The sequence below is a fragment of the Dendrobates tinctorius genome, unplaced genomic scaffold (genome assembly GCF_039654945.1).
Source record: "Dendrobates tinctorius isolate UK_male_01 unplaced genomic scaffold, ASM3965494v1 ptg000098l, whole genome shotgun sequence".
NCBI classification, from domain to species: Eukaryota; Metazoa; Chordata; class Amphibia; order Anura; family Dendrobatidae; genus Dendrobates; species Dendrobates tinctorius.
The window spans coordinates 29,231,084-29,251,639 of record NW_027361766.1 but is presented as its reverse complement, the minus strand read 5'-3'; the positions used below and the strand labels follow the sequence as shown (position 1 = coordinate 29,251,639).

The window sequence follows — 20,556 nt, the reverse complement described above, 5'->3', positions numbered from 1 at the left end:
CACAATGAAAACCTGTCATTTGGCTCTTTTTTCTATGACATTGAAGAGCTTTCATTTTCTACTAAGTAAATTATGTAGATAATGCATAGAAATGTAATTATTACTTTTAAACATTATTTCTACAACCATAAAGATGCTCATAGAGGAAACTTAGCTGTAATTAAACGTACTATAGAATATCTATTGAGAATTATAATGGGAAAGCACCATGCAGAAATAGCAATTGATAGTGATAGTTGGCTCTTTTCAGACCATTGGGACTGCAAAAGACATAGATTGACTTTTTCCAGTCAACCATGGTGTAAAATGTCATGCACATCTAGAACAGCATGTGTGCGAGGCCCAACCCTTGTCCTCGTGTCCTATTCTACAGCCAAATATCAGGTTGTTGGCTTTCCTAACCATAGGAGTCAGCTTTCTCTCCTGTGGCGCAAAAGTCACTTTGCCAGATATAAAAAGTAGCAAAAATGATATGATTTGTTAATGCAAATCCAAGGCATCTGTGAATTTATTCTGATAGAATTAAGCAAAAAGGCTAATAAATAATGTTGTGTGACAAACAGAGAGTAGTTATAAAACCAAGTGCTGTAACTTTATTGAATTGCATCATCGAGGCTGAGATAGCATGTTTCTATTGGTCACTCTCGGAAGATGCAAAACTGATGGCTCAATAGACTCCTGGTGATGTATTACTGATATCTCAATATATTCCTGATGAAGTAATACTGATGGCTCAATAGACTCCTGGTGATGTATTACTGATATCTCAATAGACTCCTGGTGATTTAATACTGATAGCTCAATAGATTCCTGATGATGTAATACTGATGGCTCAATAGACTCCTGGTGATGTAATACTGATAGCGCAATAGATTCCTGACGATGTAATACTGATGGAGCAATAGACTCCTGATGATGTAATACTGATGATACAAAAACTACTCCTGTATCTAGAAAATTAAACCAAATTTGCAAATTTAAGCATCTTTTTTAGTACGCCAAAATTAGTCAATTTGAACTGTTTCTTTGACTGAACTAATTTAGCTACAGACCAGTGTAATTGACTTCAAATGGTATAACTTACGTTTACAAAATACATTTGGTAGAGACCATGTGGTATCATCCATGCATGTTACAAGTGTGCTTTTGCCAGGCATTTTAGAATAACCAGGTCGGCAAACATACGAAATTTTTGTGCCCACAGAAAACAAGGTTCTTTCCAAATATTCAACTCCAAGTTGTCCATACTCAAGTCGTGGGGGAGATCCGCAGAACTTTGCTAAAGTGAAACAATTAATTATTAATATATTTTCCACCTGCATTCTAATCTTGGCTCCTAAAGGACATCATATGGATGTAATACTAGCCGACCAGTATAAAACAGTAGCAGTGACAGACTCAGTCTCTCCAAAGTCTTCCAGTGTCCTCATTGCAGAGGACATCATCCACATTTCCATACTGTCTTTTACACGCACAAGCAAAAAGCCATAGCTCACAAATGTTTGTGTGGCAGTTTTACTTACCGTCTCTAAGCAAACATTTCTATAACACCCATGTCCTTAGCACTTTTTGCTATGATTATGAAAATTTCAGCAAAATAATTGTCAAAACTATTAAAAATTCTTGTAAATATGTCACTGTATGCTTAATATTGTTCATCAAGTTGATGCTTCCCATTCTGAAAGTAGCATAATATTCAACTCATTTCAACGATGGGTCACTTACTTGACTCTTTGATGTAAAATCACTGTTTTATAGGCTACAGCGCTAACAGTTTTCTTAGCTATCAGTTATATCTAACCCCAAACACGCCACTGATAGACAGCTTTCTTCAGACAGTGTGCAGGCAGTGGAGCTCATATCAAAGATTACAAAGGAGAAGCTCCTCATAGAGATAAAACAGCAATCATGTCAAAACTACACAAAGTACCTAGTCTGTTTTCTATCGTTAGAAGCAGGGTCTTTGTCAACTTTATTTCGATCTCAGATGGGGGTAGCCTAATCCTGGTGACAGATTCTCTTTAAATTACACACTGCTCTTGCATTTCATTGTATTAGATGAGGTAACAAACAATTTAAAGGTAGGTGGCAATTTTGCCCAAAGAGTATGTCACGAACTGGTGGTGTTTGGTTGCCCCCAGTTCTTCAGGAAAGACTTATGTATATCCCACTTTCCAGTTCCGGATTGGAACTTGCAGCTCACTGGTGCCCCCCTTACCCTCAAGTCAGTCAGTGAACTGCACCTAGGTTAAGTAGTCACCAGAAAGGCTGCCTTGCTGCATATTGGCTATTGGACACGCTGCTGTGAGGGCAAAAAGACTATTCCCAGTACCAGGTGGGATTTACACTTATCAACCTCTGTCCGTCACTGCCAGGGTCTCCCCAATACCCCAGAACGCACTTTGCTGTCACCAGCCCCTGATTTGACTTAATATCAGGTGAGGAGCCAACCCAAATCAGTAGCACTGACTTAGTTGGAGGACGTGGGCGTAAGTTATAAGAGCAAGGGGAACAAAGCTAGTAACGTTTTATATTTTTCTCCAAAAAGAATAGGCAGTGTTTACAAAAGTATAAAAAGATGTTAGAAAATGAGACAATTATAGTATGTAGAGACAATTACAAATAAAAGGGGATTAAAGATGAAAAACACAGTTATCTTAGACAATAGTAAGCCAAGAGGTGGAAGGAGGGGAGCTGTCCCAATGCATCAGGTCAGGCTGCACAGCCTCTGGTAGCCAACTTCCTGGGCGAAAGCTACCCCTTGTCTGGGCCTCTGAGTTTTATTCCCTTGTCCAAAACTAAGGGTCTCCCCCCGGATGACCTTATGGGGTGGGCAGGGCTATGGAATGCACTCACCTTTACACAAGGACTGAAAAATTACTAACACCTTATTAATTTCATATCTCAGGCTGGGAAGCCCATAGAAGAATGACAAAATTATCACGTTTCTCAGCATGAAATTGGCATTTAAATCCAAACATGACTTGGCTATGTGCCTCGGTTAAGCAGTAATACATGTCTCAGATTCTGCTGCTCCCGGAGCGTAGAAAATTTGCTGGTGGGGGTTCTGCTGATTCAAATTATAAAAATGTAAATTTCGCCCCCTATATCACTACTTGGGGTCAAGTTATTTCATCTGGAATAACCCTCTCATACACAAAGAAAGCACATGTTTCCAGAACTGGAATTAGCTGGTCACAAACGGCTCTTTGTGCCAGCTCAGCACACTCTAGGGTCTCAAGTTACAGCAGAAAGTGTAGCTGGTAGGAGAGGGCGAGTGGAATCTCACACACACATGCAGCTGTGAAGGAGGGAGCTGTAGGGGGGGATTGGGACTGTAGCATGTCAGTACACAAAACCACAGAGATGTAGCAGTCCTCAATATGCGTGATTGAACAATAAGACTTACATCATATTCCATGACAGAGTATAATAACTCCTTAGCCTGTTTTGCAGATAATAACCACAAATATAAGGCCTGCGGTACTGATGCCAACACCCTGGATGTGACTGCAATAGGACAATTACAGTAACTGATCACAAAGGATACACCAGTGGTACAGAATTAACGTAACAGTGCAAACTACACTGTCCCACTGCCAGGCTGTACATCTACGAAATGAAACAAACTACAAGATGCATGTTAATGCCCTTACATGCATCCCACAATCTCCAATAGGACAGAGATCAGAGAATACTGCTATAAATGGCAATAAAGGAAAAAAAAGCAAAGTGGAGATGTAAAACACAGAATAGCGGATACAAAAATACTGTGATAACTTTCAACAAAGCAGGATAATACCAATTAAGTACAATTATCAGACAAAAATGTGAATTTGTTGCTTGCCTGATTCAAGCAGTACGTATATAAAGTTGATGCAACTAGACACAATTCAAAAGAAATCTGAACTATGCCATTTCTTCTGTTGAAAACTAAGTATAATCTTGTCTCTTTTACCTTGTCTTTCCTCTTTTGAAAAACCTTAAAGACGACCTTTCACCAAATTTTCCACATTGAATCGGACATGTGATGTAATAGTGGTTGCTGCACAGAATAAAAATATATACAGCTCTGGCAAAAATTAAGAGACCATTGCACAGTTTTATAAAAAATCAGCTTCTCTACACGTCTGACAGCCATTTCATTCCTGTGTCGGTTGAATTCCAACCAGATTACACCTCATTCTACTTAATGTGCTTATGATTAGGTGATCACCTGAACCAAATCTTATTTAGCAAAGGAAAGTGTAAAAAACCCTGCTGTGGTGTTCACAATCCTCTTGCAATAGGACAAGCTGGATGGCAAAACAAGTGCTAGTAATATCCCAAAAGTAATAGGAATTAAAAATTAATTTTAACCATGCCAAAGGAGTTGAAAAGAAAAGCCTTGAGTGAGGAAAAGAAGGGCTCATTTCTGGCTTTACTGGGAGAGGGATACAGTGTGCATCATGTTGCCTCAATCCTTAAAATTTCTAAGACGACAGTCCATTACAACAAGGTCAAGCAGCAAACATTGGGGACAACAAAGCTAGAGACCGGCAGAGGGTGAAAACGACCCTCCACTGACCGGGATGACCGTATTCTCATTCAAATGTCAATCAGCAACTGCAGGATGAGATCAAGTGACCTACAAAAGCAAGCTGGGGTGAAATGAACAGCAAGAAAAGTTCGAAACAGGCTCCTAGAGGCAGGGCTCAAGTCATGTAAAGCTATAAAAAAGCCTTTTATCAATGTGAAGAAAAGGAGAGCCAGACTGAAGTTTGCCACAGACTACAAGGATTGGACTGGAGTAAGGTAATCTTCTCTGGTGCCCAACACCTGGTCGTCTAGTGGTTAGACTGAGACCTGGAGAGACGTACAAGCCACAGTGTCTTGCACCCACTGTGAAATTTGATGGAGGATCGGTGATGATCTGGGGATGCTTCAGCAAGGCTGGAATTGGGCAGGTTAATCTTTGCGAAGGATGTATGAATCAAGCCACATACATGGTTATCCTGGAAAAACAGTTGATTCCTTCTATCAGGCAATGTTCCCCAACTCTGAGGACTGTTTTTTCCAGCAGGACAATGCGCCATGCCACACAGCTAGGCCAATCTCCAGACCTGAACCCCATAGAAAACCTCTGGAATGTAATCAAGAGAAAGATGGATAGTCACAAGCCATAAAACAAAGCAGAACTACTTAAATATTTGTATCAGAAGTGGCACAAGGTCACGCAAAAGCAGTGTGAAAGACTGGTGGAAAGCATGCCAAGACGCATGAAAGCCGTGATTAAAAATCATGGTTATTCCACAAAATATTGATTTCTGAACTCTTCCTGAGGTAAAGCATTAGTATTGTTGTTTCTAAATAATTATGAACTTGTTTTCTTAGCATTATTTGAGGTCTGCAAGCAGTGCATTTTTTTTGTTATTTTGACCATTTCTCATTTTCTGAAATTAAATACAAAATTTAGTGCTTGGAAATTCAAAGACGTTGTCAGTAGTTTATAGAATAAAAGAGCAATTTGCTTTTTTTTTCAAAAATACACCTATAAAGAGAAAAATCAGACAAACTGAAAATTTTGCAGCGGTCTCTTAATTTTTGCCAGGGGAGAAACCTGTTCCGAGCTATTGTGGGGTATGTTTTTTTTTCTGTGTGTTTCTTCTTGCTTATGATTGGATAATGTAATAAAGGGGGAAGAAGTACAGACCCTCATTGAAAATTGAAATGAATACACACAATCCTAGATATTACCAAGGGAAAAGACGATAAATTGCCCAAAAAAATTTTTTTTGTATAAAATACCTTTATTAGGAACATACATAAAAAATGGGTAAATTTCCAAGCAATGGAGCGCAAAAAAAGAGCATACCAAAATCCAGGACTAAATGTATGACATGAATGTGAAAATGCACATGAAGAAATATTTTTGAACGAAGAAATGTATCAAAGTGGGAGGCAATTATAATTCATAATATGCAAATCTGACGATTATGAAATTATTATCACAATTTTAATGCAAAGTGCACTGGAAAATAAATCACAACCAATGAAATAGCAATGAATGTAACAATGGAACAAATATTAAATGCTCCTATGCTGCTTTATTAAACATGATTATATCATGTGAGCAAAAAGACATCATTATGGTAAATGTGCAAAGAAAATCAGAATAATCTGCAAAATTCACAAAGTGATTTGTGCAAAAAACACTATATAATCAGTAAGCACCATAAAAATAGCTGTGCAAAAAAAGCAAATAAAAATCCACATTGCTTGCAAAGTGGCGTGTGCAAAAAAAAGGGGAATATGAAGGAAATGCTCCTATGTTACTTTGTTAAACATGATTAAATCATGTGTGCAAATAAGCAACATTATGGTGAATGTGCAACAAAGAGAACTCAGAAAAGTCTACAAAGTTCACAAAAGTAATTAGTGCAAAACATGCTCTGTATTCAATAAGCACCATAGAAATAGCTGTGCAAAAAAAGGGCAAGCAAAATAGTCTGCATTACTTACAAAGTGACGTGTGCATAAGTCTCTGGAGATGTGCTCCCACCCCGACAGCGCCGTTTCGCTATCCCGCTTCTTCCATGGGGGTATCTGATAATGCCCACTTGGACATAACGAAAATTAACTCACAAGGTGAAAAAATATTTTGATTGCTAATATCTGTGCAACGGAAAAAGGAACATGGAAAAAAAATATTCTGCTTTGCAACCACTATTACATCATGTGTCCAGTTCAGCATGAATCATTTGATGAGAGGTCTTCTTCAAAAAAGTGTCTGTTATAACTATTAGGCTATGTGCACATGTTGCAGATTCACCTGCAGGTTTTTCCGTGCGGATCCGCAGGTAAAACCGCAGGTAAAGTGACCTGCGGTTTTCCTGCAGCTTGGCCTGCGGTTTCACACCTCTACTATGTTAAAGGTGTGAAACCGCCCAAACAATTGACATGCTGCGGTTTGTAAACCGCAGCAAAACTGTGAGAAAAAAACCGCAGCGTGAGCACAGCGGTTTTGAAAAGCCACAGGGTTACATGGTACTGTACCATGTCTGTGGAACTGCTGCATTTCCGCAGGGCCAAAACCGCTGCGGAAGCGCAGCAGAATCCGCAACGTGTGCACACAGCCTTAGTCTTTTCCATGAACTGGGAGAAATTTTCAACTGTGTGATGTGTGAGGAGTTTCTTGCATCATCAGAGGATTTGGATCCAGATATGTCCATTTTTCCATTCCCCTTTTTTAGCTATTCCATAATGTTATTAATTGCCTGCTTATGGTTTTTGTAATATTGCAATGCCTAGTTTTGGCTAAGATTCAGTCTTCTGATAAAATTATGTTACATTATCCTAAAAAAAACTATCGTAAATTTTGTGACTGTGAGATGTCTATGCTCTAATGAAGCAAAGCAGCCACCAATCATAATATTTTCCCTAATGTGTTTTGTTAATTACATTCTTTGGTTGAAAAGCTGTTTTTGCTTTACGCCAAATGTCTTCAGGAAATGTGGTCAAATAACTTATTGTTTGCATTGACTGTCTGGGGCATCTTTGTTGTTGTTGGCAAACTATTTCAAGTTTTCATGAGCAATCATTAAGCCTTGCTCATGTGTTTTTTATGCTCCAAAAATATTTACACCTTGGAGGCATTGCACATACATGGAAGTCTTTCTAACAGTAGACTCATGGTAGTCACCAGTTCAAAAGGCACAAAATGAAATTGGGGGGTTCTTAAAGACTTGTTTAAGTATCTTGCATTCTTGTCTCATGTTGATCTTGCTGGGATGGAATGGCTTGAGCCACCTACTGTACTTGATGATAATTTTCCTCACAATGAAATCACTGAGGTCCAGTCATTTGACTATCTTTTAAAATTCCTTTTTAGACTCATTAGCATGTATAACCTTTCTGAAATCCTTAGATATCTCTTTGTATCCAGGTTTGGTGATACATTTTAATGGCAAAGGACAAATAAAACATCAGAAGTTTCATTATCGTGGTTTCCCCAAGATTCTTCTTACTGGTGTTCTAATTGCTAGCGCTCGATCTTCCAACTTCAGACATCTTAGTTAGTGACACAAATGAATAGCATGTATATATAAAGTTTATTTGCATTTATTTTCAACAACGGAAATGGCATATGTATGATTTGTATGTAAGATATCACATTGTCGATTGATCAGCATATTGTGTTCACTTACATCACCTTTATTCAGTGTCTAAAGAGTTTTAATTTTTACACCATAAATCAATAATGCACATATAAATATGAAAATTTGCCTTTTATCTTATTAGAGAAATCTATTTCTTTCTCATCCTGGACTGATCAAAGTTCTCACTTCACAAGTAAAATCTGTATTCAGTGAAGACAGATTTTAATATTCCTAAGATCGGGGATTGACATTTGCTAGTGATAAGATACTACGTAGATGGGAGGGTAGGAGGAGATAGTAAAAGAGCTTAAACTTAAAAGGAATTAAAGGGGTTTTAATTGTATTTTTTATTTTTTCATTGTAAAGACTTGGTATGTTAAAACAACAAAATCCAAATTTAAAGCACAACAGTGACTCTCCGTCATTGCCACCAATCGTTGACATAGCTGCAGTGGTTTTCTCATGAATAGTGCACTTGACAGCTGCAGCCAATCACTGGGCTCGGAAATCTTATTCTGTTTAACTCTGCATAATCACCGAGCTAAGGGATTGGCAGTAGCATTCACGAGGTGTAGTCATTAAGTAACCTCGGTGGTGTGCCAGCGAACGTGTTATATTTAAACATACCAAGCCTTTGGAGCAAAAATAAAAATTGAAGGATTGAAAAAGAGTGTAAGGTAGAATTGTAAATCATTGGGACAGGTATGTACACATCTCTTGCTCAGCATCATCTTGTAAATAATACTGTTTTTGCTCTAAAACAAAGATAAACTTACGTGTACAAAAAAAATCATTTGTAGACCATTTTCCATCCACACACGTTACAAATTCTTTAGTTCCAGGTATATATTCAAAGCCAGGTTTGCATTTGTAACTGGCAATGGCACCCGGTAGGAAATCTACTAGCTTCATAGAATCATCTTTGAGATCGGCATATGGAATATCTGGGGGAGACCTGCAAATGCCTATTAAGAGAGTTATAAGTCTTGCAAAATAACCAAAAGTGCTACATTAAATCACACAATGTATGAACTAATGAACAGGCTGGGGTCTTTATTTTTAAGTTATTTATTTTCAGTTGCTTAAACTTTATAATGAGTTGGGCTACTGTTAATTTAGACACCACTGTCAATCCATAACAGTGACACTGAGATGGGGCAGCCAACTGTGGAGCAAGTATCAGCTTCCATCGGCCACTAAAAATGCAGTCACATGTTACCAATGTGATAACATGGCAGCCAGGGCCTGCTGAAGTTCCCAATCACAGCCGCCATTTACTCTCTCCTGTGAGACTCATACCACGAAATTGCAATAGTGCAGGTTCTAGTCCCCTGAGGGGACTAAAAAATGGAAAAATATATATATATATATTCATATCACCTCCATTTCCCCTCCCATATTATAAAAAATAATGAACTTGAAAATATATTTAAAAATAAAACTTATTTGTTATAGCTTCTATCAAAATGATCAAAATTATTTAACCCATTCGGAAATTAATTAAATCAACCTACTGAACTTTTTGGTCACCTCAGTTCCCCCAAAAATGGAAAAAAAAGCTATGAAAATGTATGCACCCCAAAGTGGTATCAAGAGGGGGCGTTACCAGCATGAGACATGAGGATCAGGAGAGAAGACTGTCAGTCATTATGTTGTGAGTTCATTTTCCCCTTCACCATTGAGGTTCTGATGAACTCCCTCTTCTGGTGAAGGAAGGTAGTGAGGCTGATCACCAAGCACCTGAGCTGGATGATGATGACTGGGTGATGGGAATTTCTGACTGGATATAAGGCAGCCGATGCCCTTCTGCTTTGCTGGTGATCTCTCTGAGGGATTCTAGGAGACCAGTCTGATTCCTGCTCCTCAAAAGCTAAGTTCTCTGCTCTGTTTTTCGCATTTGTGTTTTGTTTTTGTTTTTCCTTGTTTTTCTGGATTTCTCCCATTCTCTGCTGGGGTGTGCTGAATTCCTTTTTTGCTCTGTCTTCAGAAAATACCTGAGTACTGATATAGTCTTTTTGAAGCCTAGCGTCTTCAGGGCTTTTTTCCCTATCAGCTGTTGGCTCTTTTGATAGGGTTTTGGCGGATTACAGACAGCAGCTTTTCTATCCTGTCCTTTGTAGTTAGCTCGGGCCCCATCGTTTGCTCAGCCTATCTTTCTATCTGTGTGAGTGTTTTTTCATCTTGCTTCACCGTCATTATATGTTGGGGGCTGCCTATTGCTTTGGGGTCTGCTGTGAGGCAGTTTAGATTTCCCTTTCTGTCTTTAGGCTATGTAGTTCTCCGGCTGTGATCGAGGGGTCTAGGGCACCGTAGGAACCCCCCACGGCTACTGCTAGTTGTTGTTGATAGGTTCAGGGGTCTGTAATCCGATAGCTGCCAACTTCTCTGGTTTTCTGGACTTAGCTAGTATTTCTGTTTTTGCCTCCTACGGTGACTCATTCATAACACATTATATGTTTCACACTGGTAACACCCCATTTCATATAAAATAAGCTCTGGAGGCAGATTCTCAGGGAGATCTGTGTCCATCCCATAGATGATAATAGCTTATTTACATACTAAGAAAAACGTGGATTTTTCTAGAATAAGACATCGGATTGCAGTTATCAAGGTATCATTTTATACAACTCTCTTTGACCTGCATGCCCATACAGGAGAGCTGATTCGAATGACAGATTCTTTTTAACATTTGTGCAATATAGATGTTTGTTGAACTGACAATAGAGCATAAACAAGCAATATAGAAACTGTAATACAGTAGAGGCTTGCAGGCTCAAAATTATAGCACGTGTGATGCAGTGGATTGAAAAACACTATGAAGCACTGCCAAACAGATGATGATTTCCAGTGGTTCTTGGCCCAATTTCTAGTAGAACAAGTGCAAGAAAACAGTGCAAAGATAGCAACTTCCAACAGACATGTGGGCAGACAAAATTGATCTATTTTTCAGTGGAGAACGCCAGAAAATGCACTTTTAGGTAAGCATGATGATAGGCAATACCCTAAACTTAAAATAATCTGTCATGGATGTTACACTTTCAGATCCCAGCTAAATATTTCAGTGCAAACATTGCAAACGTTTCTATTTAGTAAAAATATTGAAACTTGTTATTTATTAATTGCAAAACCACTACCTTTTAGGTCAAACAACACAAAGGTATATTTACGTGCGCAAACTGTGTCAGAAGACCATGTTCCATCACTTAAACACGTTGAAGTTAAAATATGTCCTTGTGTTGGTGCATAGCCGGTTTGGCAATTCAAGGTGACAGTGGTATCTTTAGAGAAGACAGTTTGTTTTGAGAATTCTTCACTTAGCTCTGAGAAGGGAATATCCGGTGGAGAACTGCAAGAGCCTGTGAATTGCAAAAAAAAAATCTTGTGAAATTTCTAAAAGTAGTAAACGTGTGTGAAGTCTTATGCAATATGTTTCCTGGAGGTCAGTTTTGATCAAGACCTTTATAGGAAGAAGGTAGGCAAAGGACAAAGAGCTTAAAGGGGTTTTTCCACAAAGTACATTATAATTAATAGAAAATCAGACCTTTTGTTGAGCCCCATGGGAGATGAGGTATTTAAAATTAGAATCCAATATGTTTCTCTGTTGAGGAGAGCTTTCCTCCAGTCAACAACCCCTCCACTCATCCACAGACCGGCCTGTTAACCCTCTCTATAGCACCAAAAGAAAAGTCAGTTCAATCTCCTGAATGTGTCTGCAAAAATTGACTGGACCCATTAGATAAATTTGATACATGGAAGTGGAGATTGCAGTCATTTTTGTGAAGGCCACAGTGTATGCTTCACAGCCTGTCAGTATTACAATACAGGATCTCCGCTCACAACCAACTTGTTCAGAGTATACAAAAGACAAAGTGCTGAATTGGAGGGCAAGGACAGTAATTGTTCTTTATTGCATTAATTATATGGGGGCCATATACTAGGATGGAGACATATACCAGGATTGGGGCCATATGCCAGGATGGAGACATATAGCAGGATTGGGGCCATATACCAGGATGGAGACATATACAAGGATGAGGGCTATATACCAGGTTGGAGACATATACCAGCATGGGGGCCATATACCAGAATGGAGGCATATACCAGGACGGAGACATATACCAGGATGGGGCCATATACCAGGATGTAGCCATATTCCAGGATAGGGGCCATATACAATATTGGGGGCCATATATCAGGATGAGGCCAAATAGCAGGACGGATGGCCATGTGTCACGGGGTTACTGTGACATTGTGGAGCTATAAGGGGGTCAACGAGACACCAAGTACCTACGTGCCGGGTCCGGAACTAGAGAGGCTGCATCCACTGTTCCTGGGACAAAGCATTAGGAAGGCGGACCTTCCCCTGCTGCCTGGTGAGCGCTAGTGAGGGGCACCTTCCTGCTGACTGAGGAGGGCGGAGAAAGAGGAAAAAGAAGCATGCGCAGCAGAGCAATTTGGCGTGAACTGAGGGCAGCGCACAGAAGGGCAGGGACTGCTGCATGGAGGCAAGCAGTGTGCCCAGCAGTAATCAAGAAACAGGGACCACTGCAAAGTGTGCAGAGCCAGGTGAGCGCAGCAGCAGCCAGGAAGAGAAGTGCTCCGTCCCGGGAGCATCAGGAGTACACATGCCTGCATCCGTACAGCAGCCCTGTCGACAGCAGCAGGGACCAGAGAGCTAGAGGGACGTGCAGTGTGTGCCCGGTGGCTAATCAAGAGAAAGGCGCCGCACGCTTAGGGTATGTGCACACGTTGAGGATTTGCTGCGAATTCGCCCCTGCGGATCCTTTGCAGATCCGCAATTGATTTACAGTACAATATTTTTCTATGGGAAAAAAAACTCGTTGTGCACATGCTATGGAAAAATCCGCATGGAAACGCTGCATTTTTTTCCCCCAGCATGTCAATTCTTTGTGCGGATTCCACAGCGTTTTTACACCCATTCCATTATAGGAATTCGCAAGTGTAAAAACACATGCCAAATCTGCACTAAAATCTGCAAGAAATCCGCATAAAAAACGCGCGGATTTTAACCTGCGGATTATGCCAAAAAAAAGCAGATTCTGTGCAGAAAATCCCGCAAACGAATCCACAACATGTGCAGATACCCTAAGTGTCCGTGAGTACTGCACACGTACCACATACGAGACTGACACTTGCACCTCGCCTTTAATAGCGAATATTTGCCTATACACTTGTGACCTGACTTCACCTGGAATATAGTTGAAGAGCCACGTTGGGCTCATACAGCATTGTGGCTCGTACCCTTGTTAGCCACTGCAGCATATGGACTAGGGGCAGTGGAGGGTACCGGAGACCGACCACTATCGCCAGAAGACAGGATATTGTTGTTTACCAGAACCCATCAGAAAGGCCACAGCGCCAGCCATTGTTGGCGCTATCCACTTCATGGACTGAGGAACCACTGACTTTCATCAGAACCGGCGTGATTTGTACCGTTGTTTTGCAACTCACCATATCCTTTTGCCATTTAAACTATTTAACCCTTTACCTCCCTGCGTGGAGTATTCCCCTGTAAATAAACCTGTTAACCCTTGCTCTGCCTCCTGTCCGTCACTGCATCCCGCGTTCCTGTGATGTTTGCAGAGCCCAAAGACCACAGTGTCTGATTGCTCTTACTCCAGCGCTGAGAAGAAGAACTTCTTAATTTTAAATGTGTTTATTTCTTCTGGCAGAACAGGGGTTAATCGGCCATGTTGAAGGAAAGTTGAAGGAGTTATTAGTGACTGTTGCTTGGTTTGTATGGTGGTAATTCTTTATCCATCTCTGTTTTTATGTCTTCCCCTAGAGTTTTCTGTTAACCCTTGCCCATATTGCTTTGTCGGGTTAATGTACTATGTTGCACAGTAGAGCCCCCTCTTCCCTGGGTGGGGGGAGAGAACAGACAGAGAGCTAACTCAGGAGATAAGGCAAGGGTGGAGGTCCTGGCATCTTCACCATCTGAAGTATTCTGGGGAGCAGGGCAAGCTAGGGTGCCCCTAGTGTTAGGGATAGGGAAGGAGCCCCTGGTCCAGGGTCAATCAACAGCTGTGTCATGACACCATATACCAGAATAGCGGGACATATACCAGGATGAATTATATGGGGCTATTATACTGTGGAGCACTATATGAGGTCATTATACTGTGGGACACTGTATGAGACCATTATACTGTGGCGCATTGTGTGAGGCCATTATATTGTGAGGCACTATAGGGGGTCATTATTGTCACGGTTCCACCCCTCAGTGTGTCTGGGATGCAATTACTGACAGCTCTATCCAATCTCAGTAGTGTGTTTGCAGTGGTCATTACTTTGATTGACAGTTCGGTCGTTGAATCTGGTGCAGGAGCGTGCTAAGCTGTCAGAGCTCAGTCGTCCAATCTGAGACTGAGAGGCGCTGGCTGTCTCCAGGTGTTCATTATTCCAGATGATTGCCAGCCTACTTAACTGAGCGGTTACTCCAAGTCAGACATACCTACAGCTACTGTGTGGTTTGTCTCTCTGTGACTTGCATTCTGTTTGTTGATCTTCATTGCCTGACATTGGACGTCCTTCTGACCGTCCATCTGTTTAACCCCTTCTGTTCTGATCTAATATGCTCCTGGTATTCTGACCTCAGAACTTTACCTAACTACGCCTTTATCTCTTTCTTCTGTTTATGACGTACCTTCATGGTTTTGACCTCGAACTCCTGACTATCCCATCTCATGGCTTGGCCGTGAGAAGTGACTTAGCGTCACAATTATACTGTGGGGTACTGTATGAGGCCATTATATGGTGGGGAACTATATGGGGACATTATACAGAGAGCTTGGACACTTTGATGACAGATTTAGTTACTGGCATCACTGCTCATGACAGCCTATGGTTCGCTGAACGAGGCTCCAGAGCCTCTGGACGTTGGATTCAGGGATCGTTGTGTGAACGCCATGGACTACGTCGGACCTGCATGGGAACTTTTTGTTTTCTGATAAATTGGTGAATGAGGGACAGTGTCTTGTCTTCATTTCACTTTTTATTTTTTTCAGGTATCATGTTTTTTTTTTTCAAAAATAAATTGGTGTACAAGGAAGTGTTTTTTAAATAAAATATATTTTTCTGTCCATGTGTTTTTCTTTCATTATTGGATTAGTAATGGAAATGTCTGACAGACAGCTCTCCATTACTAACCCCGTGGCTTGATGCCAGCTGTGATTTTTAACAAATCTCAACAATCATCAACCCCAACTATCATTACCCCGATTGCCACCACACCAGGATAATCGGGAAGAGTGAAGAAGAAGCCCCAGAATTGTTCCATGAACTATATAACAGTGAAACGTGAATGCTACACCTATAATGCCCTTCACAAGTTAGTAGCCAGAATAAACATGTCTTACAAGTATCCAAGCGATGGTGCCACTTCCCCTAAGCGCGATTCTGTGGCGTGCCTTTGTCAGACTCTCCCTAATGAAGACATGCCGCCGAAACACTCATAGGGGAAGTTATATAGTTCATGGAATATAGGCACTCTAGATGTTTCAAGTGACTTGATATTGTAACGGACACCGTGTTAGACTTACATCCTGGGACTGTATGAGTATCCGGGGACGTGCTGGGAAAGCTGGGAACTTCTGCTGTAATGTGGGAAGCTGCTGTGAGCACGCCTGCAGGTGAACAGGACCTGCAGCACATGACCATTGTGGGAGTGGTTTGGAGACCGGGCTAGGTCCTGAACTCCCAGGGATGATGACAGGAGCCGGGGGAGCCCAGAGAAGTGTCAGCAGTGCCACAGGCTGATCGCCTCCATGCCACGCCGCATTGATGCATCAATTGATGCAAAAGGAGCCCAGACCAAGTATTGAGTGCATCCACTGAATATACATTTCAGTAGGCCAAAATTTCGGATTTTAAAATCATTTTTCAAGCTGGTGTTATAAAGTATTCCAATTTACTGAAATAATGACTTTTGGGTTTTCATTGGCTAAAAGGCATAATCATCAACATTAACAGAAATAAACGCTTGAAGTAGATCAATCTGTTTGTAATGACTCTATATAATATATGAGTTTCACTTTTTGTATTGAAGAATGGAAATAAATTAACGTTTTGATGATATTCTAATTTTGTGAGAAGCACCTGTACCTGTTTGCAGCTTTTCTTTTCTCACATAGGCTGTTCCTCTCTGAAAGCGTTTAGTGCATGTATCTCTCATTTTGTGCCTAATTTGAATAGGAATCCCAGTAGATTTTGGTTAAATTATAAGGGATTTTACAAATGTGGAATGCAGAGATGCACATGTTGCAATTATGCAAATAAAACCACTGTAAATTTTGACACAATTAATAATTGGAGGGTATATATTAAAACAATTCCTGAATTGCAGTTCTACGTATGTTGTGTATTGTGAACTCTACGATTTACGTAAACTTTCCTATATAGGGTGTACCACTTGCAAGTTAAACAAAGCATTAGAGAGCATGGCAGAAATGTTTCTGATCCCAAACTATCAAATCCGTCTAACGTGTCCAGGCACTTTTTTACAGACACATGCGGGAGAATTAACTCACTTTTCTTTCAGTGCCATTGCGCGGGTTAACAGGCCGGTCCGGGGATGCGGCGTACCGGAGGGGATGTGACTGGAAGAGAGCTCTCCTCATCTCCCATGGGGCTCAACAAAAGGTCTGATTTAATTTTGCATATTCTGTTATAGCTTTGTATGAGCTTGTTTTCTCATGGTGCTATTTGCATATACACTGTTTTGTGTTATATTTTCATTGTTTTTTATCCGTGCACACGTGCAGGCTAATCAATCAGTCAAACTGAGATTGCATATAGTTGTGTGATTGTGAACATTCAGGCAGCGATTAAGGACCACAAAGGTCAGAAACGCGTTGCCTTATCTTTTTATGGTTCCCCTCTAGGCATCATGGAGTGCTGCTGTGTGAACTGTTCTTGATTTTATCTTTACTGGAATAAAAGTTTTTTTATGGATGAAGCAAAGGCTGGTCTTTTCCTGGACTTTCTAGTTTGAGCTTTTTTGACTATGCACTAAGCTGGTGTGCTGAACCGCTACTTTTTTCTCTTTTCTCATCTCTATACGATGGCTGTTTTTTTGGTCTCTGAAAGGCCGAGTTCACATGTTGCATAAATACTGTGTTTTTTATTTTCTTCCTGTCTTGCACCATATTACACAATACCAATCTTCTCTGATTATTGCTGCATTTTTTATGCTTTTTTTCCCCTTATTTGTTGTACTTTTAGTCCAGATGTAAAGCCACATTTTTAAGTGTATTTTTAATAATACAGAAAAGCTTTGATTCTGCACCTAAAAAAGTAATTGCCATTTTTCTTCCAAAACAGCACAGTTCAGCCACTTGTTTAGATGCACAGGAGGCGCAGTTTTCATGAAATCACATCCACTTTGCTTGGACAGTTAAACACAGCAGAATTTCTGTGTAAAAAAAAGTAGTAGAAAATAAGCAGCATTTACGCTGCATGTGAACACAGTCTAAATGTCTAAGCAAAGTGGATGTGAATTCATGAAAACTGCGCCTCCTGTGTGAAGTACAGTATTCAGTTGTACAGGACATCTTGTTCTCCAGGATCCATTTTTGTGCTTGCAACGCCATTTTGTTGTTTACAAGATAAATTTTGTAATTAGGTGAAAGTTTGCAGCTGTTATGAAACTAGACTGTTCTAGCTTGTACAAGATATGAGATATGAGACCCTAAAAGAATGTGCTATTGTTCTCTACGTCACGTAACTAGGGACATATTCCGATTTTCTTGCAATACTATTGGCTTATAAAGTGAATGTATTACAATGATGTTATTCGTAGTTGAGAACTTTGCATAATTAAGCAAAAGATTATAAAAGAAGTGACTAAAATAAAGGGGACTAGTGATCTGCCTGGATCCTCCCGTACAGCGACCCCTGTCACCGTGTGGTCATTCCCAGTTGCTAGCAACGCCCTATGAACTAATTTGGAAATCACTGGATCAACCGTGAAGGGTAAATTTAGCCCTCCCTAAATAGCTACCCCAACACCTGTGCATCTAAATTCGTGGCTGAACTGCACTGTTTTGGTGCTTTTTTTCTCTATGGGATTCTTCTGAAAAAAACACATGAAGAAAAAAAACAGTGTTACATTTTTAAATGCTTTTCTGTAATATTAATAAAGAATTAAAAATGTGAATTCAAATCTGCACCAAAAACGCATCCAATATGGGGGAATACGCACAAAAGAAATGCAGCAAACACGCAATAATCAGAGAAGATTGCTATTGCATTGTGTAGTGAGGACATCTGCAGAAAAAAAATGTAGCATTTATGCTACATGTGAACATGGTCTCATTGGTATTTTATCTCTATTAAATCCATAAAACAAATAAAATCACGCCATTTTTTATGCCATTTACCGATCCCTGAAAATAATTTAATCACTGTGATGTGCAGGTTGTTAAGATTACAGGGACACCAAATATGTCTGTGCTATTTGCTGATTATTTTTATTAAAAATGGCAATGTTTTAAATGTTTTTCATTACTTTTTAGTAATTTTATAGCTTTAAAAAATCTTTTATTCTCCCTCTAGAATACAGAGAAATAGAAATACATTGTACATACAATTTATCAGTACAATCTGCCTGTGGGGTTTGGGCCTGAATTCAGTTCAAGTATACAAAATTCTTCCCATTACATCACCAGAACTTCTGGCTCAGCAACTTTATCTCCTGCCTGTAATGTTTGTGGGTTTGATTACAGGGGAGACTCATGGGAAAAACTATATTTTCCTGTAATTGCTTTTTATTATTTTAGCAGTTTTATAGGAACAAAAAAATCTGACTTCTTCACCTCAGTATACAGGGAACCTGGAAATACCTTGTTACATACAATATATCTCTATGTACGTTACATACTGTACATAATCTGCTTCTGGGTTCACTGCCTGCAAAGCGCTCCTGTGCAGGCGTACTTATCTGCCCTGTTGAGGGCAGAACAAAGTACTGCAGTGCGCAGGCGCTGGGCCTCTCTGACCTTTCCAGGCAGTACTTTGGTCTGCCCTTAACAGGGCAGAAACGTACACCTGCGCAGGACCGCAATGCCGGGGAGCCATGAAGCAAGCAGGAGGGAGGCAATCATAAGAAGATGGGAGTTGCCAGACCGGAACCTGTGACACCCATCGGACCAGACAGCCCCCGGGTGAGTATAACAAAACTTATTTTTCTTATCTTTCAGGTTGGATTATACAATGCTGTAGATAAGCCCTGCAAGGCAGTGGTCACATCTTATATCGCCAAACCTGGTGACAGGTTCGCTTTAAACTTGAAACCAGAATTTTATTCTACTTACAAACCTAACTTATAATGTTTCATCACGATAGCTCCTCTGACAATTGACAAGAGCATAGGAAATATTACATGCCTCAAAAAATGACAATTTGATCATTGGCCAGTGTAGTTATGAGCCATTTAGGAGTTTGTATAGGAAATCCTTCACCTGCTTTGCGATACCATCAATGTCCGACCACTTTAGGTCCAATTGCCCTGATGCTCATTCATTGCTGGAATGAAGCAGCAGAGGGTCCTGTTGGCTCCATTTTTTTTAGATGTCTCATGATCAACTATTAAAAAAATGGACCAACCATACAGAAAACAAGGAAAAGGGAGAAAATGTATGACTAGACTAAAATGCAAAATTAAAAGAGAATTCAGCACCTGTATTTTCAGGATTTGTTTGTCCTTTAGTTTTTTGATCTGTAATGGAAAGAGAAATGAAGCCAATATCAAAATTGTTTAATAGTCACAACAAATCAATGTTATGTCTATAGCACTATATTAGTAATAGTAATTATGTTAGCTAGTTTTATTTTACCACTAATCACAGCAATAAAACAGCACAGTATAACCTACAAGCATGCTGAGTATTAAGGGAAGAGGATGGAAATGCCGCATTGAGGCTACTAGGAGGTAGAATTTGTGATAATGATAATCATAAGGTATTTTCTAGATAATGTGTTCTTTCCTTTCAGATAAAAGTGTGAAAAACTTGGAAGGATGGCTGGTTTTCTGGAAAAAGAAGAGAAGGTTCCATTCCATCTCTAGTACAGAATTTTGGCCATTTGGGCTGTCTAAGGAGCAGATCATCTGAGAAATATGGTGTAATTTGGTTTTCTCCAAAATTTCAAAAGTGACATGACATGACAAAAGTCATGAGGATGTTGTAAAATTGCAAGATACATTTTCTCAAAATTGACATGCAAAAATATTTTTGGATTTTTTGAAGCCTTAAAAGTGGTGACACAAACGGGTAAAATCTCTTCACGGTGTGTAAGTATATCCTTTGTTGTATCACTTCATCTGGAAATGATATCAGCGGAAGAACTGTGTGTCAGGATCCTAACTTGATAGATTTAGATGGTCAAACAGCTGCACTCA

The 20,556-nt window shown here is 40.0% G+C and overlaps 1 protein-coding gene across 1 annotated transcript in view; it reads right to left on the bottom strand.

Moving 5' to 3' along the window:
* Nucleotides 1-20,556, bottom strand: part of LOC141099139 (sushi, von Willebrand factor type A, EGF and pentraxin domain-containing protein 1-like) — a 233,144-nt gene that overhangs the window by 146,084 nt on the left and 66,504 nt on the right. Inside the window, exons 6-9 of the mRNA XM_073587275.1 lie at nt 19,837-19,875; nt 11,306-11,494; nt 8,915-9,103; nt 1,085-1,279 (exon numbers count right to left, since the gene is read on the bottom strand). Of these exons, the coding sequence (XP_073443376.1) occupies nt 1,085-1,279; nt 8,915-9,103; nt 11,306-11,494; nt 19,837-19,875 (612 nt within the window). The remainder of the gene's footprint in view (nt 1-1,084; nt 1,280-8,914; nt 9,104-11,305; nt 11,495-19,836; nt 19,876-20,556) is intronic.